Genomic DNA, 27,901 nt, shown 5'->3' with positions numbered 1-27,901 from the left:
GGTAGGTATACAAACGTGTACGGCCGTTGACAAGAGGTTATCTGTCAACATGTTTCGTATAAAATCAAATTACGATCTTCTCTTTTTTCGTTTTACGAATTAAATTTATTAAAAATTAAGATTTTTTTATAGACTTTACGTAAAGTCTCTAAAGTTTCTACAGAAATAGTTTTTTAAACTTGTTCGACAAACAATGTAATTTACTGAACCAAAATAAAAAACTGCCAACAGCACGCGGTATTCCCAAGCGGTCACCCATCCAAGTACTAACCGCGCCCGACGTTGCTTAACTTCGGTGATCAGACGAGAACCGGTGTGTTCAACGTGGTATGGCCGTTGACATGAAAATAATCTGTTTGCCAACAACTTAACTTTTTCTAGGTTGTCTATTAATTCATATAACATTCGATCTCTATTTTCATTTAAAATTTCAAAAAACTACATATTTTAATTTTTCGGCAGCAGCAGCAACAACAATAGTAAAGTATATAGATCAGCGAAAAAAAGTCATTTTTAACGATTTCAGTAAAAGGAAAACTTAAAAAACACTAAAAGTAGAATTAAATGGATTGTAAAGATCTACGAAACAGAATGTTCCCCAGTCCAAAATTTCTATTTTTCTTATAATATACGTGTGTAGCAAATACGTATGTTGGTCTTATAATTCTGTAGTCCGTAGACATATTTTCTACAAACTTGTTAGACTGGTAACACCGTCGGGATGGGACTAATATATTAATTTTTTGAAAAATCTGAAAAAAGGATCGGAGTGCAATGGCCGATATAAAATTACTAAACTTTACTCGGGCAATTTGGGAAACTATTTTTCTTACTATAATTGATGTATATTATTATCAGAATGGGCCCAAATTACTAAAAAAAAATTATTTAATATTCACCACAACCAAAAAAAAATTATTTTTTCCCATCCCTCGGCAATAAAGAAAATTGCGATAATAAAATTTTTTTAATTAAAATCGTTTATTTTCAATTTGTTTTAAATTTTTAATTTATTTCGAAATTTACCATTTCCTGTAAAATCTAAAAATCTTAATTTGTTTATAGCCCTCAGTCTTTAGTATTTTTTGGGAAAAAGGAAACAGCCAAAGTATTCTTCCTATTCTTAGAAAATTACAACTTTGTTTGTTCTATATATATATACACCAACTGTTGCCCGCAGTTTCGCTCGCGTGGATTTTGGATTTTACTGAAAAATTTTTTTCAAAAAATTCAGTAGAATATTGTTAAAATCCTACAATAATTTAAAGGTTTCCGTTGATGTTTTAGTGGATATCTGATTTTAATGTTTTTACCAGCTATTTTGTAATGAATAAAAAAGTTGGTTTATTTTAAATTGATATTTTTATTTGAAAGCCGCCATTTTGTTTCTAAAATCCTGGAAGGTTGAAATTTTCATAGAACATTTTTAGAACTTTCGTTAAAAGGTCTGTAAAATTTCGGTCAGGGAATGGGCGACTAAAAAAGCGTATACCTGTTCGTGGGACAATCTGTATATGAATAGCTTGAACGTAAAAGGGGATAAATCGTTTATAAATGATATTTGAATAAAGACAATCGATTTAAATTTATGGTTGCACATTTTTTTGGAATATTCAGACGATTTAACAGTATCATGCCTTACGTAATTACAGTATTAAGGATTTCATTTTTTATGATTTACACGAATATTTTTAAACAATAGTATATACTACATTTAATAGAGTAATACTCTCTTAAATGTAATTTTACCGCCACTCAAAAATATTAAATAAGCAAATCGTAAATTTTAATTTACCTAAATTTAAATACGATTAATTTACAAGTAGATTTTTTTTTTTTGCTGGATAGATAATTCATGGGAACACTATTTTATTGTGCGAAGAAAAGATATCTTGTACTCACAATAATGTTAAACGCCTGTACCGTTATTACGTATTTATGCTAGAAAATAATTATATATTATTTAGATCAAACCAGGAATGAAAATAAGATGCTATTCAACGAATAATATAAAAGAAATGTTCTTTCAATCAACTGGAAAGACCAAGGAGAACTGTGAAAAAACCTTCATCAGAACAGAATGACAAAATAAAAATTATTTAATAAATAAAAAAATATTATTATGATCCAATAATCTATAAAATAATTACATAAATTTATATACATACAGATAGATTAAATAAATTTAAACTATTGAGTGTTTCTTTAATAATTTAATTGTTTTTGTGTCTATTTTAAATTTATAATATTTTAAATAAATACTTGTGATGTATGGAATTGTAGGCTGTGTGAAAATCTATAAACATTGTAATCAATTTTGGGTTTCTAATTTGCTTATGTTTTGTATGTAATCTTTTTTTCTACAAATTGTAAAAAATTAATGGTATTTTTTCAAATATTAATATTTTCACAGCTAGTTTCAAAAATAACTTTCGGTACGCACAAATTAGGGGTGTTATACCAAAAATTACATCGCTTTCATGGAGGAGGATTAACAAATTGTTATTTTTTTAGTGTTTCAGTATTGAGGGTATTTACAGTACCACTTACAAAGAGTATTTAAGAGGAACTATAATCACCTTGCGAACTAGTTTTGAAAAAGTTTTGTAGTTGCCATTTTAGTTATACTCCAAACTTTTCTTATGTAAAATTTTTGTTTTTAAATACCCTTTAAATTAATGTATTGTAATCCTACCCTTTCTGTCTAAAAGTTTGAGTTCTCCCCATATTTCTGTATAAACCCCCAAGTCATCTGCCCTTGGCCACTTGTGTGGTGATGGCCTCGCCAAAAAACTAAATCACTTCAAAGTAGGGGCATTTCCTAAATTTCATTTTTCTACAATTAATGGTTGAAAAATTATTTAAGATATCTCAGAGTACACACACATGAGTACATATAAAACATGTTTTTAATTTGTAGACTGCTGTTTGTTTTTAATATATTTTTATATAAAGAATTATTTTCTTTAAAATGTGTTAAATATTAATATACACAAACTTTATAGCATTTTCTTGGTTGAATTCCATACATAATATAATGAAGTATAAGAAATTAACATATCACTTTTATTGATTTGTAATTTGACCAACATATGTTGAACAATTAAAAATAAATACATAATTATTAACCTTCATAATGTTTCACTCATATAATTCTAAGCTTTTTCAAGTGAAACACTCACAAACCTATTTATTTTTCAGTAGCTTACCTTACGATTCAATTGTTTATCTTATGATGATGATTTCCGTTCACATTTCATTTAAAATTTCTCTAGTGAGCAGAGGCAGAGTGTCTGATGCTCAGTGTTTCTTTCTGAAATCTACATTAATTTTTTATTTTTCTTATAACTGTGACGCAACTGAGATACAAGTTGTATTCTCTGAGAGTAATGGTTTTCATTATATAGCCTATTCCTGTGATAAACAGTGATACTTGTACCACTGAATATCATTTGTAAAGAACAATATATGTTGATATGCAACAATGTGTTTGGTTCATTAAAGAAAATAATGGAAACATTCCTCACACTTCTTAAAATAAAACTTTTGTTCTATTGCTACTGCATTACGATGAATAAAACAGTAAAATCATAAATTGGTGAAACATCCTGCAATTTTAGTTACATTTGTCTTCAGCAGTTAAAAAAATGTGGCCCAATGGGCTGGTCTAGTGGTTAACTCATCATCGCAAATAAACTGATTTCAAAGTTGAGAGTTCTAAGATTCAAATCCTAGTAAAGGCTGTAATCAAATCCTTTATATGGATTTGAATACTAGATCATGGATACTGGTGTTCTTTGATGGTTGGGTTTCAATTAACCACACATCACAGGAATGGTCCACCTGAGTTTGTACAAGATTACACTTCATTTACATTCCTATATACATCCTCATTCATCCTCTGAAGTAATACCTTGTGCTGGGCCAGAGGCTAAACAAAAAAAGAAAGAGAGTTAAAAAATGTTTGAAAATCTCATCCCTGTTATAATTCATTTATATAATCATTGTAATTATTATTTAATAATTTATTAAATTTTTATTTAACAGTTATAATTAAAACTTAATAATTCTTTTCTTACCATAGTAAGAAAATAGTTTCTAAAATAATTTTTTGCATACAAGAAACATACATTTACGGCAAAGCCTGCCGGTCTACTGGAATGTAATTTTGTAACTTTGATATATCATCTTGTCATAATTTATATCATGTCGAATCTCAAACAATTATTATTTCTTTACCTGGCTTGCTTTTATATTTGAAGATGGTAAATTTCCCTCTCTAAATTTAAACAATTTCTCTTAAACAACAGATAAAGTTGTTATATTATACTTCTCAAGAAGTTTGGTTGCGTTTTTCATTGAGCTAGATACACTGTTGTATATCATAGGATGCCAAATCCAGTGAAATATATTAAAAATGTTAACTTCAGTCAGTTCTCCACAGTGATTGGCTGCATGACAAATATTATTAATTTATGAGCAAGTAATAGTGATTAGTTCCAATTGTGCCTCAGATGCTTTAAATCAATCAGTCATAAAAAAAACTAAGAAAGATGGTTTAAAGCAACAAATTATCTTATCTATTTCTATTGGAAACAATGCATTATGCAAACTGTGTCTAATCACTAGGGAAAATGATAAGGTTACAAGAAATAAAATAATAATTTGCTACACATCCATAGCCTTGATGATAATTAACACATAATTAACATGTTATATTTTACAACCAAGGAGTTAAATGAAAATATTAAAGATATAAGCATAGTATATAAAAAGTAAAACTGTCTGCATTTTTTCTTTATTTCACAACTAAAAGGCTTTCATTGGATAATGAAGAAATTTAATAACAATATCAAGAATGGTTTTCAATTTAAGAGACCCTAATGAGTTTCTGTTGACATAGTATACTGTCCTAAATCAAATGAAACATAAAACTTGTTGCATTAAAATGGAATATTTCAACAAAGGAAAAGCAGTGGATTCCTTGATTTGAACACAGCAGAACATTGGAGCTATTCTAAAGGACAAACAAAAACTCTTATTATGTAGAAATTAAATTAAAATAAATATTGCTAATGATCATTACTAGCTCATCTTGATAGTAACTTAAATGAATGAATTTCAATAATACCTATTGTTGTTAAGATTCTACTCCAAAAGAGAAATGGTGTGAGGAAGGCTGCTGAGCATTGATTATTGACATCATTGAAAACCAGTAGTTTAAGATTTTAAATAAATAAAGTTTTGGAAATACCAATAGACTATATAAGAACTCCTAGAAGATGATTATTTATTCTTATGTTAACATAATTTTGTAACCATAAATTTTCTAAGTCCATGCTTCCCTAGGAGATGACTTAAACATTATACACTGCTCGGTACATTATTAATTTTGTAGTGTATTGTCAGTTAGCAGATGCATTGTTCATTATCTCACATTTCCATATAAGGATGAGAGGAACTGGCCATAATTATTAGGTGAGTACTTGCCAAGTATATTAACGAATTCTAACTAATGGAATTATTAATGTTTGTTGACTCAGTGTTTAGAGTAACAACTAATGCTTTGCTATTATGTCTGTAACATTAAATACAATAATGAAACTTTAATTTGCAATAAAACACACCCATCAACATAGTACATGTTAATACAATTATATTTTTAGGATTCTTATTTTGTTACAGGGAAGGATGATGACAAATATAATAAATTCAACACAAACAGTGGTTGGACAAATTTATGATTATTATTTATGGACTTTATCATTAGCCGGTAAGTTTTAGTATTATTGGTTGTATTTACAACATGTAAGAAAAATAAAACGTAAAAAACTTTTATTAGAATGCAAATAAAGCATTTACTTCAAAAGACTTAAATCATAAAATAACAAGTTGTAAAATTAATTCTAATTTTGTAGTACAGCTTAATTTGATCAGGACCTTTAGAAAGCTGGATCAACTGTAAGAGATTTGAAGGAAAATCTCCAGCAATGTTAAAACAAGAATGTGTTAGATTTTATTTTTTGTGCTGGCCTCCGTGATAGAGTCTCAGCCTTTCATTCAGAGGTCCCAGGTTTCAATTTCAGGCATTTTCACACACTACAGAATTGCCATTTCATCTAATCCTCTGATGCAATACCTAACAGTGGTCCCAGAGGCCTTTAAAAAAAAAATTCAAAATATGGTGTCAATTACAATCTAACTACAACAAGCAAATAAAATAAAAAAGCAACTAAAAATGAATGGTTCAAGAAATAAAATAATAAACCATTAATAAAATAAAATTTATGTTGCATGGGAAGGCAAGTTATGGCAGATTTATGCCAAGTTAAGGCAAGTCTTTATGGCAGATAATTCCGGAATGAGTAAAGGTATTTCTTTAAGAACTCTGTATCCTTCTCAGGTAGATTCTTTAATTCCAGGAGGAAAATAAATTTTTGTTAATGCATGTATTTATGATATTTATAAAAAAATTCCAGTTTCCTGAAAAGATATGAGCAAAACAAATTATGTGATATTCAAATATGAACTGTTTACATAAGGAAATAATTTTTACCAGAACATAACATCATTAAATTTAATTTAAATAAAATTTAATATCAAACATGATATTTCTTTCCCTAATATAGTTTCTTAGTTGACTGAAAGAAAAAAGATAACTGTATACTAAAAATTACAATCATCTTGTACAAAAAATCAGCTTGTTTTCAGACATCTATTAATTTGTAATGTTTGAATCTCTTATTGGAAATATTTAATTTTTTTACTTATTTAATAATATATACTCAGATTCAAGACCAAAGAGACCAAAGACCAACAAAAAATTACAATAGGATCTCTGAATTCTGTTGAACAACCTAGAATTCAGTTTTATATTCTCTATTTTTCTAACTTTCTCATAGGATCAATGTTTTGCAACCAGAATTTATAGTGTATAAATTAGATATAAAGGTAATATAAATTTAAAAATGATAGTTTAAAATAAAGAAGTGCTTCGACAAAGATATGACCATCATCAGGATTAAAAAATATAAAAAAAATTTTTTATCAGTAATAAAATGTGTAAAAAATAGTTTGAAAACTCAAAGAAGTGAAATAAAAATATTTTGTATTTTATTTTTAGACAGCAGAACAAGAGGATGGCTTATGGTAGATTCGCCAATGCCAACACTACTATACACGCTCTTATATTTGATAATAGTATGCATTGGACCAAGGGTTATGCGTGATAGAAAACCGTTTAAGCTTACATGGATACTTCTACCGTACAATTTATCAATGGCCATACTCAATCTGTATATAGCTATAGAGGTAATTAATTATGTTCATTTATATTTTATTTTATTATTACTTATATAAAAGAAGATATTCAATTAGTAGGTAAAAATAAAAAAATAAAAATACTGTATTTTGTAACAGAGTTTTTAACAGTAAATTTTAATTTTTCTTTTTCATTTCATGGTATTAATTTTTAATATCACCTTGTCTTTTAGTTAATAATTACATCCACTGAATGTTCCTTGAATATGTAAATTTTCATTGCATCAGTCCGGTCATCATATAAGTATATACAAGTGCAGAGAAGTATTAAGTTGCATTACTAATTTTATGAATCGCAACCTATTACCACTATTCAAAATCAAAATCATGAAGAACTTACTGTTACTGTATAACTGTTATTTTAAATTGCTTTGTGACACCTAAAACATCAGTTTATGATTTTAATGAATAAAAATTGCAAATGAGATAACCGAATAAGTGTGATGGAAATGTGTTTGTCATAAAAAAAAACAACTAAAAAATGTTTATAACTGAACATTCCAAAGAATATACTTTTTGGACGATTTTAAAGAAGCTTCAGCAAGTTAAGAAATATAGATTATAGCTGTTAGAAATTGTCATCACACTGTCCCAAAGAAAATAACATAATTTTTTGTTGAAATTACTGACATAGAAGCAAATATTTTTTTTTATAAGTAGTGTTGCTTTCTGTTTAACTCAAGGTAAATTATATAACGTGACAATAGCAGGTACAGACAAACCATGTGAGATAGTGTAAAATCTATATGGTTTGGCAAAAGACAAATAGTTTTTCTTTTCCAAACATTTTTGTGCTTTAAGGTTTAACATTTTTTTTTTTTTTTTTGAGAAAACTGTAGCTATTATTAGCTGTATACATATGCTTGAATATAGATACAAGGAGATATGAAACAGAGAATTTATTTTTCAAAAGCAAACTGATATGACATGATATTTCTACTGTAAGGTAATTTCTTGCCTAAAATATTGTGCCATGATTGCTTGCACAGAATATTATAGAACATAGCGTGGTCAATAAATATATAAAGATATGGTCTAAGCTACACACTTTTACCTTAAAGAATTTTTATTCAGTGTCTTCTTTTAAGTCACTATAGCAACGGTTCAGATAACAGAAGCAGCTGCAGTGTAACCACAGATTGATTAATAAAATAAAATCACATAATTTTTTGTTTAAATAGGCCTTTTTTGTTAGAGACTTCAAAAAAAGGTATACAAAGAATCAAAGAAACTTGCAACTAAACTGCATTACTACAACCAGAATACCATTTTATGGTTAATACTTCTACCATCCCCAATTATAATATGAATAATACTGCGAAAGCAACTTCTGAACCAAGTTAGCATGAACTGCAGTTATTTGAGGTTACTTTTAACGTTGTTACCGTCATTGCTACTATTAGCGCCACTACTGGTTGTGTATGTTATTCTGTTGTCTGTTATTGTCAGTTGTAAACTGTTCATGCTTCAGTGTAGTCTAGTTTCATTCTTTGCAGATGTGTTTTTCAAGATGCCTTGTTTGATTGAGGAAAGGATTACTAAAATGGAAGCAATGTGCATGTTTGATTCTTTCAAGAAACGCATCAAATTTGGGGAAAAATTTCTGAATACCAGTATTCGAGCAAAGAGTGCATTCACAATTTGGCTAAAAAATGGAATCAGTTTCAACCCAGCCAATATTGCCAATATTAAGGAAGAATTTCTATTGGCTTGAAAAAATGTATACATAAGTTATCATGATAAGAAGTAAAATATATATCTTACCATAAGAGTCATCATGATTTAAATTTGAAACCATACCTGTAACAACTGTACAATTTAGGAGAACAGACAAACCCAAAGGTCTTTATTGCGACTGGCTTTACAAAATCATTGTTGATAGACAGATAGCCCAAGTATTGTATTTCATGTCAGACAAGGCGTGATTTCATTTATCTGGGCACGTTAATTCACACAACACCAGATATCGGGTGACTGAAAATCATTACTAGATAATTGAGCTAGGTTAGCTAACTAGATATCACGTTAGGTTGAGAAAATCAGTGTATGGTGTGCTGTTTCTGGTAATCATGTAAGGGACCAATATCTTTTGAACGGACTTTCACTGCACCGTACAATTTTTGAAGAATTCTACACTCAGTTAATAGATCGTGAAAAAGAGTTCAGCTTCCACCAACAAGACGAAGATATATGTACACATCGAACAATTCACTTACACATGTGGGTTTTATAGAAGAACCAATTGAGAGCACAGGGTGATGGTCTCCATGTGTCCAAGGTTTGTCTAGTTGCGATTTTTTCCTTCGGGACTCCTTACACTGTTGGAAGTACCAACAAACTAACACAGAAATAAAAGAATTTTTAGGTTTGATTTGATTTGATTGGATTGATAAAAAAATGGTTTATCTGCCAAATAAATTTTTTAATCTATTTATCACAGTAGATGAATTGATAATTTAGTTGTAGAAATAAATATGTTGTATGCAGAAAAATTCAAGAACAGACATTATCCTAAAATCTCGGATAGATAAGTGGTACAGTACAGATTTAACTGGAATTAAAATGTTTTTAGATATATTGATATGTATTGAAGTCTTTGCCTTCAATGGGACATTACTGAAGGAATGACAAATTTTCGAAACAGATGAACAAAAATAGATTCAAAATACTTTTAAGTATGTCCCATTGCTCAGATAATGAACCTGCAGAAGCCACAGAGAAGCTTTATAAAGTGCAAAGTGTAACTGATATGATGTTAGAAAATTACAGAAGGCAGGAACTCTAGAACAAAGTGTTGTATCAACGAAAATATGGTTCCATTCTTGGGGAGGATCTTTTTTCAGCAGTGTTTGAAAAACAAACTTCATTGTTATGACATTAAGATATCTAAATTACGGGTACAGAAACTCTGCCGCAGTGAGGAAAAACATACATAGATTTGTCAAATGGGATCCTATAACACTCCACTATGGTGACCATAAAATGATACCTTTAAGTTGTTTTGTATTTATTTTTAAAAACTATTTCTCTAAATGCATTATACATTTATTGTACAGTTACTGGTAATAAAAAAATTATAATTACAATGTTCAAAGAGTGGATTGTTATACCAACAAATAACACAAAATCCACAACCATTTCCAGAAAAATATATCCTGATAAAAACACAAAAACCTTCCAGGTGTGAAATATGTTATAAGAAAACAGTTTCTTCTGTAGTGCGAGCAGATGCCCAAAGAAATATTAAAAAAAGTGAAAAATTATTGTCCTAGGTGTATTACTCTCATGTATCTTGAGTGTTACTTTTACAATCATTCTATTAAAGCAAAATAAGTGCAGATTTGTAATGAAAATCGCATTAAAATTTTCAATTAATTTTGTGAACTTAGTTTTGTAAGCTTAATCTGAATTAATGTGTTTTACAACAAGTTTTACATTTTAATAACTGTTCAAACCCATGACATGTTACGCATATATGTTGAATGAAGTTGTCGTGTTTAGTTTTTTGATTCATCATTACAAACAACAAATGGAGATGAGTGAAATTTCTACTTTATTTATAATTAACATAATGTGTTAATTATTATTTATTAATGTCAAAAAAATTTAATTTTAGGAAGTTTTATTTATTTGATGGTCAAATTTAGGTCCATTATTTTTCATAATTTTTATTAATGATATTTCTACTTGTATAGAAATTTATTAGGGACTTCGGAATTATATTTTCATTGGACTGCACATAAGATCAGTAGTTAGCAAAGAACATAAAAATTTGGGATTTATTATTAGAAACACTAATGTTTTAAGTCAAATCTGACAATTATCAATTTATATTACTTATTTGTTAGGTCTCATTTAGGAGAATATCTCTCATTTGGAATACTTTAATTAAAAAAAAAGATAGTAGGCTAATTGAAAGTGTAGAGATAAAAATTTGTATTTTAGAAAACATAAGTCTCTTCTTCCATGATTCATCAAGTGAGTCTATTGGAGGAACTTCAATTGCCTTTTCTACAGTACAGATGAAATCTCACACGTTTAATGTATTTATTTAGAATCATTAATGGATTTGCGGATAACTCCTGGTTATTAAGTAAAATAGATTTATATGTACCTGCTGTTAAAATTTGCTCTAGGCAAATATTTAATATTCCTAGAGCTCATATCTTGCAGTACATGAATTCACCATTATTATTTATAATGAAAAACTTTAATGAAATTTGTACAGAAATGGACATTTTAAACTGTAATATCAATGAATTTTTAAATACTATCCCTACATATTATCATAGGTTAAATAAATATGCTGTATTGAGCTGAATTCCAGTGTATTATTGTATTTAATGTTTTATGTATATAATTTTCATCTTTTTTTTGTTTACTTTTAATTTTTAAATTTTTTGTGTATTATTAATATTATTGTTTGAGGTAAAACCTCTGTTCAATGATTTATACAAGATAGTAATATTAGTTTGCTATATATTAATGGTAAGATTATATTATTATGATTGTATATGTATGTGTAGGTGCACTGTAAATGAATTTGCTCTGTAGTATACCAATGAATGAATAAATAAATAAATATGCAAAATTATGTATCATTAAGTTTAATTAATTTTGAGACATAATTTATGTCTCAAATTTTTTTCACGGTCATCATCAAAATTTCTTATTATGTAAAATTTAAGTCATTATTTTATTGGTGCACATTATAAAGATCTAGGTGAGAAAAAAATTCAGCACTGGTGGTAAATTTTGTCATTTCTTGCTCAGCAGACAACTTACAGTTACAGAGACACAAATTTATGTTTCTAAATTAATAGCAATAAATTTAAGTTGTATTTTTTAAGCAGCAGCAACTTGTTAAATTTGTCTCTTCTTCAATAGTCATGGGTTGAGCGTAAACATATATATATCTACCTAAATAGATATATATAACCAGAATAACCTCTGAAATTAGTGAATGTAAACCTGAACAGACAATTAATGCATCAAATGCAAACTTTTGAAGCACTACTGTGCATTAAACTACTCCGTAGTTCATTCTGCAAAATAAAAATAAGATAAGATCTAATGTAGAGTCTTGTAGGAATCCCTTTAAATCCTGACATCCAGTTTTAGTTTCACTTTCAGTACCTATTATGTCTTTTACTTCATCACATTGTTTCTGTTAGATAAATAAGATTCAAATCATTTAAGAGCACCACCACCTGCATTTTCAAGAGCTCATGTGTTCTCTCTCAAGTCAAATGTTTGAGACAGCTAAAATGTTATAAAAACAGCCCCCACAAAATATTTGAAAAATAAAAATAAAATTGAAAATATAAAGCATTCATCAATAATAAAATTCTTTAAGCTTTTAATTTTGTTAATAATTGGATTAATTACAGGTTGGGCATGTTATAAAAACAGCCCCCACAAAATATTTGAAAAATAAAAATAAAATTGAAAATATAAAGCATTCATCAATAATAAAATTCTTTAAGCTTTTAATTTTGTTAATAATTGGATTAATTACAGGTTGGGCTGTTTTGATTTGTGTTTGTTACCGAATCTATTATAAGCCATTTTATCCAAATGTATGTGTTATTCTTTGCTGTAATATTGGGACTGGAAATTTTTCCACAAGTATTTGATATATTTCTTATAGGATCCAGAACACATGTAGCTTCCATTATAGTAACTGCCTTGATTAAATGAAGCATTTTAGAAAAATAGAACTTCAAAGAACAAAACTATACTGCGCTGAAGTGTTAATAGTTTACAACAATACACAAGAATAGTAACATACACAACTAATAGTGGCATTAGTAGTAGCTGCAATGGTAATAGAGTTAAAAGTGACCCTCAAGTAACAGCACTTCGTGCCAGCTCGATTTGGTTTTCAGTCGCTCATCTGGTATATAGCTGCAAATTAAAATATCCTTTCTGTGTTAAACAATATAACAATTAATTGTAAAGTCACCAATAGATCTCATTGCATACATAAAGAAGTATAATAAGAAACATAACTAAAGGCAACAAAAATTTTATAATTAAAATTTTACATGATTTTAACAAAAAAGAATGTATAATATTATAATATTCTACTATAATGAAATGAAATTAATATTAAACATATTTTTATTTCAGCTGCTAATAGCTTCCAGTCGTCTTCGTTACAGTTATGTTTGTCAACCAATTAAACAAATTAATCATAAAGAAGAACTCAGGGTATGTAAATTAAATATATATTTATTCTAAATCAACTTTCGTATTTGGTATTGTTTTTGAACTGTTTATTAAACAACTTTTTTTCACAGCCTCAGTAAATATGTTTTAATAGAAAATCAAATGTATCTTTATTTTATCATTTTGGTTTTATGTTTTTACTTATTAATGATTGCAAAATGTCAAACATACTCCATGCTACATTAAAGGTACCTCGCTAAAAATTTATTCATATATAAGAGTATTATTTTTTTTTAATACTTTAAAAATACTATGTGTTTTAATTTTTAATACAATAAATTTTTTAATGCAACACAAAGTATGAAAGGTCATCTGAATAAATAAATAAATTATGTAAAGTTTATAGACGCAAAGTAAAAATCACTTTACCAAACCGATTTATTAAGTGTTACATGTTTTGTGGTTAGTAAGTTTTCAAGTTTTAAATATTACTTGTTTCAGTTATATAATTTTTTTTGAACTTTTATAATAGCTAGATTATGCATTATTTTATGTTTCATATCACTAAATACATTTTACTGCCATATGAAACCTATCATAATTATTTCACATCATATTAAAACATTTTCTTAAAAAAACAAATTCTTGTTATTTTAATGATTATTGCATGCAATTTATTATAGCTTTGAAAATCTCAGCATTGTTCAAAATTTCATATCCAAGTTGTTATTAAGAAAAGATTTATCAACTTTTACAAAATTTGTAAACATCTTATTAGCTAATAGATCTCTAGTGTTATTTTATTAGAAACTGTGATAAAAATTATTTCATACTATAGTTTTTTAAATTTCAATAAAATGAAATTAATAAATGTGACATTTTCAAAAGTTATATAATAATTTTGCAACTCTGTAAGAGACAGTCACTGAAGATGATCGCAAGAATGACTGAAAATGTTATGATGTAAATTATGAAAATATTTCATTTTAGTTTAATATTTGTATGATGTTTAAAAAGTTTGTAATTTTAATTAACCTGATAAACATTTAATGATAAATCAATCATACTATTGCCACCAACTAATTAAAATGTTATCCTTTCTGATGTTTTAAAATTTACTATAAAAGTTTTTTTACTGGAAAAATTTTATTTCAGCTTAGGGAAAATGTTTTTATTTTTATTTTTTATTGAATACCTCAAAACAGCAAAAATAAGCAATAATAAACATTAAATATCTATTAAGAATTATCAGGTTAAGCTCCTAATTTATGCCAATCCCCATGTAGGAGTATCTACTGTCTGCTTTTTGTCCAGAAGTTCCAGGTTAGAACCCTGGCCAGATGCAACCATTTTTTACATCCTTTATCCTTTTTTTTAAACTTATTATTAACTATTATAGTGTCTCAGCCTATTCTTTTTACAAAAGTAAATAAATGAATATTAGTCATTGATAGATATTTTTTCTCATTGGTTATTACACTTATATTGTTTGGATTTTGAGGTCATTTTTCTCTCACTCGTGTTATCATCTAAGAAAAGCTTATATTTAAAAATATTTTATCATGATTTTCAATCACATGATGTACTACAAAACTCATAGATTACTGAGTGATGATCTGTTGATCACAGTTTCCAATGTAGTTGCTTTTAACTGGATTTTAATTCCTTCCATTATTATACGTGCACGTACATTAGTAGATTCAGTTATAGTACATTTTCAAGGAGTGGATTGTCTGAAATTGGATAAAGCCTGTGAAGGGCTAACAACAAAACATGAGGCTATCTAATCTCAAATTACAAAAGATTTAGTTATTGTATATCATTCATCCCAGGTAGAAACAAATCAACAAAAGTCATTAGCAGCCTTATGGCTGCTAATGACTTTAATCCATATATTATAACAGTAGTAGTGAATCTATTACAAAAATAATAGTTGATCATCCATATCTAATTATTGAAGATATCTTTATAATCCTTTTGATTTTAGGATGCTTCTTTTCTGTTTTTTTTATTATTAAACATTACGCATGCTAGAAAGCATTGTACAGTGTAGCAATCAGTATTTACTTATTGATTAAACAAAGTGAGATCATACTTTAACTTGACATTGGAACTTTGTTTATTAGTGTGAAGCAATTATGGAGAAATCCACCTTCTGATCCTTATTATATTTTCTAGAAAGGTTTATTGCTATTACATGTATTGTGACTTATGTAAACAATTTTTCATAAAATTTTCCTTATCAAAATGGTGGCTGCTTTCTTTCTTAAGCAGAGGTAATGGAGAAGTACACTTGGAGAGGATGTTTTCTATACCAAGCCATCTCGTTTAATTAACAAGTTAACCATAAAAAGGTGTCCTCCTCTTCTGATTCACCCACCATTTTGAGTCTGTCTCTAATAAGATACTTCATTCTTTCATGAATCAGTCTTAAGTCTAATGTTTATCTTTTAGATTATTCATTTACTACTTAGTTATTTTCTCAGTACATTATCAAATACATAATTTTACATTGGTTTTTAATAAAAAATTTTATTGTTTTTTTCTCCCCCTCACCTTGTTTGAAAAAAAAGAAAAGAGGTGATATTGTAGAAGTTCCTCCTTGACAATCATCAGTGATGTCCCATATCCCTGGGAACAGTGTATGATACTGATAATTATTATTTTTTACAATGATTAAACTTTCTACTATCTGACAATTCCGTTTTATTCTTTATTTTAATTTTCACTTTATTATTCCAATTTCATTGTAGATTTCTATTTGTTAAACTTAATAAAAAATTAGCATGAGTTACTGTTAATAGAACTAGTCATTATAAAAACCTAATTTATTTCTTTTTCAGTAGTTAATTATTAAATAATTATGAATAATTGTTTGCCTAACATCCCTAATTTTTCTTTTCAATGCAGATATCATCAATATTGATAACCCTTTGGTTATTTCAGTATACTATATGCACAGTCAAAGATAAGTGCAATTTGATAGAATGAAATAATGAATTTTCATTTAATAATGGTTTATATATATAATTTTTTGATGGGGTTATATAAAAAATAATAGGTGAAAAGATATTGGTCAAGCTATTTAATTTTCAAAGATTTACTTCAGTAGGGAAGAAATGGAATAAGACATACATACATATAATGTCTTATGGATTTGCAAATTAATTAATTTATATGGATGTAGATATATATATATATGGACTACAAAAGGTTTAATTAAAATAAATTAATAATAATATGTCTTATGTATATAAGTCAGTTTCCCCTGCATGAAGATTCTGTAACATTCGAAAACAATTAGAAAATTTTGCTCTTGCAGTTGGTAGTAATCAGTTGATACAGCTACTTCTATATTGTTGTTAATTTCATTTTTGTATTTGTACTGAGAATAATAATTTTTAAATACAGGAAACAAGAAAGAATTTTTATAGTTCAGTGTTGGTAGAAAAATATTAAGTATCATCTATGAAGAATTCTATGTGAGATTTCATGATTCTCTATCAACAAATCAAGATTTGGAAAGGCTAAACATAAAAATTTCAAAATACTGTTAGTATTGGAGACATTTCTCGATCAGATAGTCTAAAAATAGTAGCACTTTAGAGAATGAACAACTTATTGCAGAGACATGTAGTAGAGCCACAAACAACAATCAGAAACAAATCTGTTGGGATGGAAATACCCAGAACAAGTTTATGAAAAATTAAAAAAAATTGAAGTTAAGTGTGATCAGCCTCGATCATGAAGTTCATGAAAATGATTCCAAGAGATGGGTGGAATTTTGTGAATAATCCATTATTCATTCTGAAGCAGATCCTTACATTTCTAGCTCATTGACATGGTCTGATGAAGCATGTTTCAAATAAAATATCATAATAAACTGTCAAAATTGTGTTAGGTGGGATGAGAATCATAACGTAATTAAGGAGAAAGAACTTAATGTTATCAGGAATTCATGTTCAGTGTGAGATTACATAAAAAAAGGAAAATTGAGACATTCTTATTACAATGGAAGTGCAGATGTTCTATATCTTGAAATGTTATTTCCAACCTATTAAACAACCCTGTTTGATGCCATCTAACACTGTGTTTGGCAGCAAAGATTGGACACCTTCTCACTCTAATCTTCAACTTAAACTATCTAGACCAAAGCTTTCCTGAACTGATAGGATGTTGAAGAACCAATTTAATGGTCACAATTTTAATGTGATCTGATACCTTATTATTTTTCTAGAAAAACATCAGACATGATATTTTCTACAGGTATGAATGGCTTCAAGCTCTCAGTTTAAAACTAAGTTGATTTTATAAATTGAGACAAAAAATGTTTGGCAGAGATGTTTAATTTAAAGGTTAAATGCAGTCATGAATGTTTAAGGGTAGAACAACCCTTTGTTTGGTATGTATTAAATATTTAACAGTAAAAAACCTTTTTAAAAACTGTTTCTGTTTTGTTCCCAGTAACTGGGGAAATTGACTCAACCTACCTGCATATATGTATACACGCATTATATTTTACCGTTTTACATATGTAATCAATAGAAGACTTCATAAATAATACGCATACCAGTGACTATAATTTTATCTTTCCTCAATCTTCAATTTTTTCTTCAAGAACATTTGCTGTTAATTACTGGTAAGAATAGAGAACAAAGTTACTTTATGCTTACTTATTTAATGAATTTAATTTTTGCAGATAGCCAACGCAGTTTGGTGGTATTATTTTTCAAAACTATTAGAATTTTGTGATACATTTTTCTTTATACTACGTAAAAAAGATAAGCAATTAACATTTTTACACGTATATCATCATTCAACGATGTTTTCATTATGGTGGATCGGAATAAAATGGGTACCAAGTGGATCAACATTTTTACCAGCGATGGTGAATTCATTTATACATGTATTAATGTATTCCTACTATGGCCTATCATCATTAGGACCTAATATAGCTAAATATTTATGGTGGAAAAAGTACCTCACTATGTTGCAACTGGTAAGTTTTCATTTTTAAATACTAAAAATATTTATACATACACATACAAAAAGGAATTTATGCCAGACATAGATACAGTATTATTCTAACTATAAGTCACACGTAAACAAGTTATAAGGTGTGTATGTGCATATGCCTACATATCTACAGAATATGTTATTATTAAAATACTGTTATTGAAATGGATTTAAGCTTTATCATAACATTAAAAAACAATATAATAAACAGAATTAGAAGTATATTTACTTCATTGCAAAGAAGAAATACACAAAATTCTTTATTCAGCTTACACTATGAGGTCTGTTCAGAAAATAACCAAACTTTACTTTTTTAATCTTTATTATTATTTTGCAGATTACTGGTCCTTCACCTTTAATGTATTCACCTCCCCTATTCATGCACTTCTCCTAGTAGTGTTTCCACTTCGCAAAACAGTCCTTCATTTGAAATGGCATTTAAGATCCATGATGAATTTGTTTTATTGTTATCAATAGTCTCAAAATGGCATCTTTTCATCACTGATTTTAATTTTGAAAATAAGAAAAAATCACAAGGAGCCAGGTCTGGAGAGTAGGGAGGCCGAAGGAGAACAGTCATTTGACTTTTGGCACAATACTGACGAATCAATAAAGCTAAGTGTGCAGGCGCCTTGTGGTAATGAAGAAACCATGAGTTGTCTAGCTACAACTCTGGTCTCTTTTTGCAAAATTTTTCACGTAGCCATTGCAAAACACCTTGATAGTATGCACGATTCACTGTTTCATCTTGAGGCAAGAATTCAAAATGCATCATTTCATTAAAATTGAAAAAAAGAGAACAACACTTTGACATTAGATCAAGACTGACATGCTTTCTTGGGGCATGGAGATCCTTTGCCAATCCATTTATTGACTGAACTTTTGTTTCAATCTCATAGCCGTAAACCCAGCTTTCGACTCCCGTTATGATCCTTTGCATGAGTGTTTCATCGTCATTGGCTTTTCAAGAGGTTGTCGATAAACGTCCACTTGATATTCTTTCTGCTGTTTGGTAATCAAACGAGAAACAAACTTTGCTGCGACTCAATGCACATTCAATTTTTCCATCAAAATGTCATGGCATGATCAAATCGAGAGGCAACCTCTTCTGCAAGTTCTGTGACACTCAATCGGCAATTTGCACGCACCAGATCATTGATTTTCTGAATGCGGTGTCATCAGTTAAAGTCAAAAGCCTTCCTGGTCGAGGATCATCTTCAATTGACTGACAACCACTTTTAAATCGTGAAAACTATTCGTAACATTACGTACAACCCAGAGTATCATAGCATCATTTTCATAAGCTTGTTTGTTTCAAAAGTTGAATGTCTTTGTGAAAGTTTCAAGTAAAATTGTACGTTATGTGTTGCTCTTGAAAATAGCACATTACAAAAATTGCTAATAACACTTAAACACGTTGCACTCAAATAACAATAACATGAGAACTAATCAAGATACAAACAATACAAGAGCAAGTGATTACAGAGGAAGTTATGCGGAACACCATGCTAACCAAACCTCACTAAATATCAAAAATTAAAAAATTTTGTTATTTTCTGAACAGACCTCGTATAATTAAATAAATACAACCAACCATTTAAAAGATTGGGGTCAAGTACATCTACTTATTGTTGCAAGCTTTAAAAGAAAACTTGCATAAGAATTTTATATAATTTTATTAAGCCAGTTTTATATGTTGCAATTAATAACTACTAACAAAATTCTTCCATAAAGAACACATCAAATTAATAATAAGCTAAATGCAAAGTTACCAGTTTACATAAAAAGGATTTCATATCCATGGATTTATCATCAATTATTAAATTGCTATCTCTAGCAATCCATTACCTTAATTATATATTAAAACTGATAGTGATCATAATCAACTTGATTAAATATCAGTTACCATTAAAGCTAGCCATTAAGATAGGCGAATTCAAATAATTTATCAGCTTCACAATTTACCTTCATTTATAAGCATGTATTTATATTTGTAAGTGTAATATTTTTTTAAATATTCAATTTTATTATCTATTTGTATTATTTTTAGATAATTGTTATATGTATTATTGAATGTTTATGTGCAATAAGATCATCAACATTTGAATAATTCTTTTTATTTAAAAAACAGCTCTAAAAACTGAGTGGTTTTCGTTGGTAATTCTTGTTTGCATAATTGCAATACACTGTCCTGTAAATTTGTAAACTGTAATCTGTCCAGTATAATTATACTCATGCCAAACTTGGAAAAAAAAGTTGTACATTAATAATGTAATTTAAATTAAGTTAGTAAAATCTATACAGAAAAGATGGCTGAAATCTAATACACAATTACTCATAACTTGCAAACAAAACAAATGTGAGATAAAAATACATTTTATGTGTTGCAAAAACTTAAATTTATATTTCCATGCAGTCACAATTTACAGCAATACATATCTCCCGATGTTGTACCAGTTTCCTCATTCGGTTTTTGAGGAATGATGATAGTCTTTTTATAACCACGACCTCACTGCACTCTTCAGCTCAAATTCATGGTGATATGAATACCTGTAATATCCCTCTTTAATTGTGTAAAGAAGTGAAAACACTCAAATCTGGGCGGTATGGAAAGTGAGGAATAGAATCGAATTTCAACTTCACAAAATCAGTAGTTGCACGTGATGTATTGTTACTCACGGTACTTCAATCAACAGTTTTATTATCATACTAAATGGCTTTTAGATGGCAGTGAATGTCACTAACATTCACTTTTTCACTGTAAAAAATTCAATCAATGCATGTTGTTTTAGCAAATTGATAACTACTCCTTAACAATGACAGCTAACAGAAAATGAGACAAGTGTTAATGAGTTTAGGAATTTTAGTATTAAGGAAATGAAACAAGTTGGGAATATCTGTCATTTTGTGCAACATTTTGTTTTATTACATTTCAGCTACCCCTTGTAATTTACATTTCTTATTTTTGGCACATTTGGTTTATTAAATAACAGAAATAAAGTTCATTTTGAACAAAGTAGTTCAATAAATAACATTAATAAAATATCTGCAGATAACAAAAATAATAGATTAATTAATGACAAAAATCGACCTAGATGATTATGATAAGAATATTATCATAATCTAATGTATAAACACAAAAATTTTATCAAAGTGATGGAATTTAAAAATATGGAAAGTTGTTTAAAATGAAATCATTACTTACTTTTTTCTACACGTCTATTTTACTAAGTGTAACATGAATATTGAAATATTTTAAGAAAACATAACTGATGTAAATGAGCCTGAAAACCGAAATTAAAATGCTACCATATATTCTATTTCTTTGTTAGTGTGGATAACAATAATAATTAAATTGTGAAATAAGAGAAAAGGACTTCATCGATGAAGTATACCACAACAAAAAAGAAAACATGGATGAAAGGAAAGAAGGTACTGAAAATGGCAATAAAACAATTCTTTCAGCCTAATAAAAGTACTGGAACATGTTATGAAGCCAATAATTATTACCTTGTGGCTTAAGAAATCATTCACAGAGAATTTTTCATTAGAAACCTAGAAAAAGCCTGTAGAAAATATATCATAAATCAATAAACAAAACAAAAGTAATATACAGTGCATTTGGAAAGTCATTGTGCAGTAGGCTTTAGAATTATATGATGCATTTTGACATCAGTTTTTGAGTTATGATTGAACCGTGCTTCATTTTGTTTCATGTTGTTTTGTTTATCAAAATCAATAGTTGTGAGAAACATAATCGTTCTTTCGGTAGAGGAGTGCATTCTCTCTCTTCTTGAAGAAATCTTTCGTGAAGGTGACAAGTATTCTGATACAGTGAAGCACAAGTTTCCTGAAAAATTTTCAAATACTCCTGTTCTTCACTGCAATGGAGTTTAAACTTTTATCAAACATTTTTGGCAACAGTCTCTATTGAAGACGGTAATGGAAGTGGAAGACCACCTAAACTAAATGGACATAAGCTGCTTGCAGATGCTATGGCTAAAAGTCCATTAAAGTCAATCCCTAATTTAGTGCAGCAGAAAGATATCAGTCTTGCTACCACTTGTAAAGCTGTAAGAGAAGTGAAACTTTTCCCCTCTATAGTAACATGCGTTCAAGAACTGAAACCTATAGATCATGCCAAAACACTAAATTATTGTAATAGTTTAAATGTTTTATTGACCAAATTTCCATAGATATCCTCAATATTACATATTTTATAGATGAATTGTGGTTTCATCTGAGAGGATATATTAATTTACAAAATTCAGAACTGTCAACAACTAACCCGCATGAATTACACAAAGTGAAAAGTAGAGATTGGGTCAGTGTAAATAGAACATGCATTGCGGGCCCAGTCTTTTTTGAAATTACAGTTAATAGTAATTGTTATTATGCTGTTTTAACAAACTTCATTAGTCAGTTAACAGAAGGGGAAATCAGTCACGGTTGATTCACGGTTGATTTCCAACAAGATGATGTCATAGCACATACAGCTAACAGGTCAATTACTTTTTTATGAAATGTCTTTGGTGAACGAATCATTTTGAGGGGTTTATGGCCTGCATGATTACTCAATCTGACTCACACAGATTACTTTCTATGAGAGACAGCAAAACAAGCATTGTATCACAACACACCATGCATGATTGACGAACTAAAAACTGCAATTATGGCATACATACGAGACATTCCTGTACATCAGATGGTTAAACTGTTTGAAAACAAATTGAAATGTATGCAGTGTTGTATTGATGTTGGAAGAGGTCGTTTTCAATACCTTTTATAAACTATTCCTGTTATTGTAATATCCATTTCTATAAAAAATGAAATAAAAATATAAAGTAATAATTAAGAAAGTTTCATCATTACACTTGCATAATTCCAGTGCAGAGCAACTTTCCAAATGCACTGTAGTTATTTTGTTCATTAGTAATTATATATCTCTTTACATCAGATATACTATTTAAAGAATAATTATATGAATGAAGAAAAAACTTTTCAAAATGTTATTTAATTTCAGTAGTAAAATAGTTTTTATTGTGTGCATTATTTAAAAATAAAAGACACTTTCTGATAACTTAGCCACATATTGTAAAATTAATAACTCGAAATTGTATTAATTGGAGAGTTTTGCCAATCCTTTTAATTTTGAATTAATAATAATCAATTTTCAAAAATTTGCTTTTCAGATACAATTCACTACAGCCTTAATATTGGGTATAAATGGAATTAGATCTGGATGCGATTTCCCGTTATGGATGCAGTATGCATTAGTATTATATATGTTATCATTCATAGTATTATTTGGAAACTTTTACGCAAAAGCATATATTGAAAAGGTAACATATTAATTACAACAATTATTTATTTTGTTTTTAATATTTGTTTAAATATAGCACTTCTTATTTTCAATCATAGAATAAGTACTTCACACGTTTCAAGGTTTTGGTTGGTAATCCAGCAAAATTATTTTTCTGCATAAAAGCTCTCCATAATTGTACTCCTTCAATGGTCTTTGAATGTTAATCCTTTCCAATTTTACTGTGCTTTTGGTTGATACCAAAATCAACTTCAGTGATTTTGGTATACTGGGTTATCCTATCTTAATGTTTAATTCATTATCTTCCTTTCACTCACATTAAATTACATTTGCTCATTTTACTCTTGTCTACTTTCAAATTAAATTCATCAGTAACGAATCCATATTATTGATTACTTTTTTTTCTAGAAACCTTTACGAAAGTCATGAAATATGAATACAGATAACAGAAAACAAAGTGGATATAGCCAAAAAAGAAAAAACTAATGGAAGAATGATTTTTTAACTTCATTATTTTAATTCTTCCATTGAACATTCGGAAGATTCTGGGTTCAAATCCTGGTCAAGCTTGGCATTTTTTCACATGCCCAAAAATCTGATGTGGACACCACATGACTGCCTTGTATGTCTATTAGATTACAAATATTTTTCATTACATATTTTTTATTTTTTTTTTTTATTGGATTATTATTTATTGTAAAAATTTTCTACAATCAGAGGTTAATAATTATTAACAAATCAATATATTTAAATTAAAAAAAAAAAAAAAGTTAAAAGAAAGGAATTAAGTCGGATTCAAACCTATGTGCCTTACCTTGTAAGATTCAAATATTTCATTAATTAAAATTTTATTGGGCTGTAACTCTGAAACCAATGAAAATAAGTACCACTTATGATATATTGTTGAAAAGCTCTCAATCAGGGCTTATTGCTGCAGTTAAGAAAACATCCAAAATTCAATTTTTTTGGATTTTGGGTTTTTTTTGGACACTTTTGATCCAGTCAATTGTAATCAAAAGGGGAGATGCATAACTAGATGTTATAACAGTCCTAAAACCAAAATTTCAACACATTTATGACTAATCGTTTTTGAGTTATGCGAGATACATATGTATGCACAGTCATCACACCGAAACTAGTCAAAATGGATTCAGGGATGGTCAAAATTGATATTTCCATTGAAATCTGAAAATTGAAATTTTTTGCAATTACAATACTTCACTTCCTTGTACGTAAAAATTCACTTTTTTTATTTAAAAAAAAATTGATAAAATACAATAAGTATATAATCTAGGAATATTTAACAATTTCAATGTAGATATAAAACTGGTACTATGTAAAGGCAAATACATTTAATGGAGATGTTCCAAAATTACTCAGTATACTTGATTCTTTAGTATGAAAACATTATTATGAAGTTTTAACAATTGGCACTAATTTCTACCATGTAAAGTTGAATTTTTTAATATTATTTTACAGTAACACAAGCTATAATACACATTTTATGTGAGAGCTTTAGTGTTGTATATGGAGACATAAATCTATTTTTTACCTTTAAAAAAATTTAATGTGATTCCAAAACTACATTAATTCATAAGGTTAAAAAATAGGTATCATTAAAAAGTTATTATTTTTTGTCATACAAAAACATCAGCTTACCAAAATATTTTACATAATACCTTGCATGGAAAAATATTAATAAATAGACTAAAAAAATCCTAAAAATTAAAAATATTTTTTTTCTTGCAATTGTCTAAATTCTGATTTTTAGAAGTAGATACCAAATGAAAAATAATACCAACAACTTACTAACACTTAATTTGCATTGACTTAATAACATCAAATTTTTTTTTAAATATGACATTTTAATTTTTAGTGCAGTTTTTTAAATTGGTTTTATTTTTTCTCTAAATTTATTTATTTTTATTGATTTTTACTTAAAAGTTGAACAGGCATGAAAATTAGTCCATTTGGTGAGGATAGATTATACATAAAATCATAATATACTTACATATCAAATTGAGAAGCTTCAAAGTCCATTAAAAAAACAATCCTCCAATGATGATTTAGCTAATAATTTATAGGTTAGGTGAGTACTTCTTTCACATATCGAACCACTCCAGGGACACATACTGGTTTTTCTTAAAACCTGAAATATGTCTCATTAATCAGGTAATGTAGAGCTTATAAAATAAAACATCAAGTCCCATCAAAAAATTAAAAGTAAATATTTTAAAAACATATTATTGATTAACTTCTATTAATATTTATTATATTTACAGGGTAAACGTGCAGTTTATGGAAATGGAGAACAACAATGCAATGGACACTGCAATGAAGACATTACAGCAATACCTAGCACAAGTACTTCATTTACAATTTCAAGTAAAAAATGGGATTAGATAATTATGCCAATGAATACAAATAAGTACAATATATGTGAATTACTACATCATACTTATGTTACTACTACTACTAGGTAAATCTTAGATGATAAACATAATTTTAATATAAATAAGTATTTGCAAAATGAGTAACAATGTAATGTACTATACTACCATTTAACTTCCAAAAAAAGTTATAATAATAATAGTTATATCAGAAAAACAAATGTATGTAGGTAAAACTGTAATATATATATATATATATATATGTAATTATAATGAATTACGTACTATTGTAAATTTAAAAACAAATATTTTACGAAAAAAATAATTACAACAAATTTTTATAAAAAAAAAAAAAAATCATTGTTTATGAGCAGCACATATACTATTTATTTGTTACCTTTAAACTTTAGTTATAAAATTAAAAATACATACATGTAATTATACTGTTTACAAAATAAACAGAAAATATTCAATTTAAAAAAAATAATAAAACATATGCCATCTCACTTTTTAGAGTTAAAAAGCCTTATGTAGCAGACATAGTATTGTCATATTTTAAGCCTGATAGAAAACATTATTTGTAACAAACAAGAATAGTGCTTTTGTGGACAGTTAAATGAATACAGTTACAGGAAATTTTCATTAGAAAAATATAACTAACTCTAGATGAGATACCATTTACAATTTATTATGACGGTAACAAGATTATATTCTTTATCTTTACAACTGCTTCATGTTTTTATAATATATAAAATATTTATAGAATAAAACATACTATAGATTATAAATTAATAATAAAATAGAAATTTGCTTGTAAAAATTAAATACAGTAAACCCTCATTAATCTGAACCATCTGAAAAGAAGGAAAGAAAAAAATTATTGCTGATTAATTACACTTGGATTTAATTAGTGGCCCTGCTAATATGATTTATTATATTGCGTGTTGAGAGCAGCTGTTGGAGACCTAACAAAAGACAAGTCACTCATTATTATAGCACACAGCCATTACTAATTAAGATTAACAAACATTACATGCCAAACTTACTAAGGAAAATAAGCAGTGAAGTAGTTTCCCATTGCCTTCTTAATTAACCTAATAATATTTGCACAAACTGTGTGAAATGTAGATATCATTCATCCTTTAAGCAAATTCTTCATTCTGTTTATCATAGATACTTTATATATAGTATATAATGAACATCCTTACTCTGAAAGAAAGCAACTTAAAATAGACATCACTTGTATTAAGATGTTTTTATTTAAACCATAGATATAGAAAAAATAAATATAGATAGTATTAAACAACACATAACCTGGAAAGCAGTATATGTACTAAGACATGTGTCCACTCATTATGGAAAATCAATCTAAAAAATATAATTTAATGATTAATCAAAATTGTGCTAATGATATTACATGTCCTGGTCCTATTTTTCTGTAATGAGATAATATTGTCAGGAATGAATCCCTTTCATTCCTGTTTTTTCTGTCTAGCTTTAGTTGTATCATTAATGCATGTGCACTGCGCATATATGGTTTGATTTTAAGCTGATTTTAAATTGGTTTGACATGATTTCAATAGACTGTAATCTTTCAAATACGCAAACTGTAAATACTTTGATTAATTTTACTAATAAGTAGATAATATCATTTTATCTTTCTCTTACCGAGTACAGACAA

The 27,901-nt window shown here is 28.0% G+C and overlaps 1 protein-coding gene, 1 long non-coding RNA gene and 1 other non-coding gene across 4 annotated transcripts in view; 1 reads left to right on the top strand and 2 right to left on the bottom strand.

Moving 5' to 3' along the window:
- Positions 1–222: 222 nt before the first annotated feature.
- LOC142332664 (5S ribosomal RNA) lies at positions 223–341 on the bottom strand. The gene has a single exon (XR_012758377.1). It is a non-coding gene; the product is annotated as a 5S ribosomal RNA (ribosomal RNA).
- A 3,341-nt stretch (positions 342–3,682) lies between these two features.
- The window catches only part of LOC142332619 (uncharacterized), a 47,564-nt gene continuing 23,345 nt past the window's right edge, over positions 3,683–27,901 (bottom strand). The window contains exons 2-3 of one of the 2 annotated variants that reach the window (XR_012758355.1): positions 25,842–25,979; positions 3,683–3,931 (exon numbers count right to left, since the gene is read on the bottom strand). This is a non-coding gene — a long non-coding RNA (uncharacterized LOC142332619). Of the gene's footprint in view, positions 3,932–5,919; positions 6,160–25,841; positions 25,980–27,901 lie in introns of those variants that run through there. The other variant, XR_012758354.1, reaches the window with a different exon arrangement.
- On the top strand, positions 5,689–26,394 carry LOC142332617 (very long chain fatty acid elongase 4-like). The gene is made up of 6 exons (XM_075379158.1): positions 5,689–5,773; positions 7,124–7,311; positions 13,453–13,533; positions 18,191–18,490; positions 23,700–23,849; positions 26,113–26,394. Exons 1-6 carry the CDS (start codon positions 5,692–5,694, stop codon positions 26,230–26,232), a joined length of 921 nt encoding a protein of 306 aa, XP_075235273.1. The 5' UTR covers positions 5,689–5,691; the 3' UTR covers positions 26,233–26,394.

The sequence above is a fragment of the Lycorma delicatula genome, chromosome 11 (genome assembly GCF_047948215.1).
Source record: "Lycorma delicatula isolate Av1 chromosome 11, ASM4794821v1, whole genome shotgun sequence".
Lineage (NCBI taxonomy): Eukaryota > Metazoa > Arthropoda > Insecta > Hemiptera > Fulgoridae > Lycorma > Lycorma delicatula.
Note: the sequence above shows the minus strand (reverse complement) of the source record. Positions and strands in the feature narration are given on the sequence as shown.

Bases quoted from the DNA above. Each gene is read 5' to 3' on its own strand.
- LOC142332617 (XM_075379158.1), top strand. From the start codon at position 5,692: ATGATGACAAATATAATAAATTCAACACAAACAGTGGTTGGACAAATT. The intron at 13,534-18,190 runs GTATGTAAATTA...TAATTTTTGCAG, and splicing joins ATCATAAAGAAGAACTCAGG to ATAGCCAACGCAGTTTGGTG. The intron at 18,491-23,699 runs GTAAGTTTTCAT...TTTGCTTTTCAG, and splicing joins ACCTCACTATGTTGCAACTG to ATACAATTCACTACAGCCTT.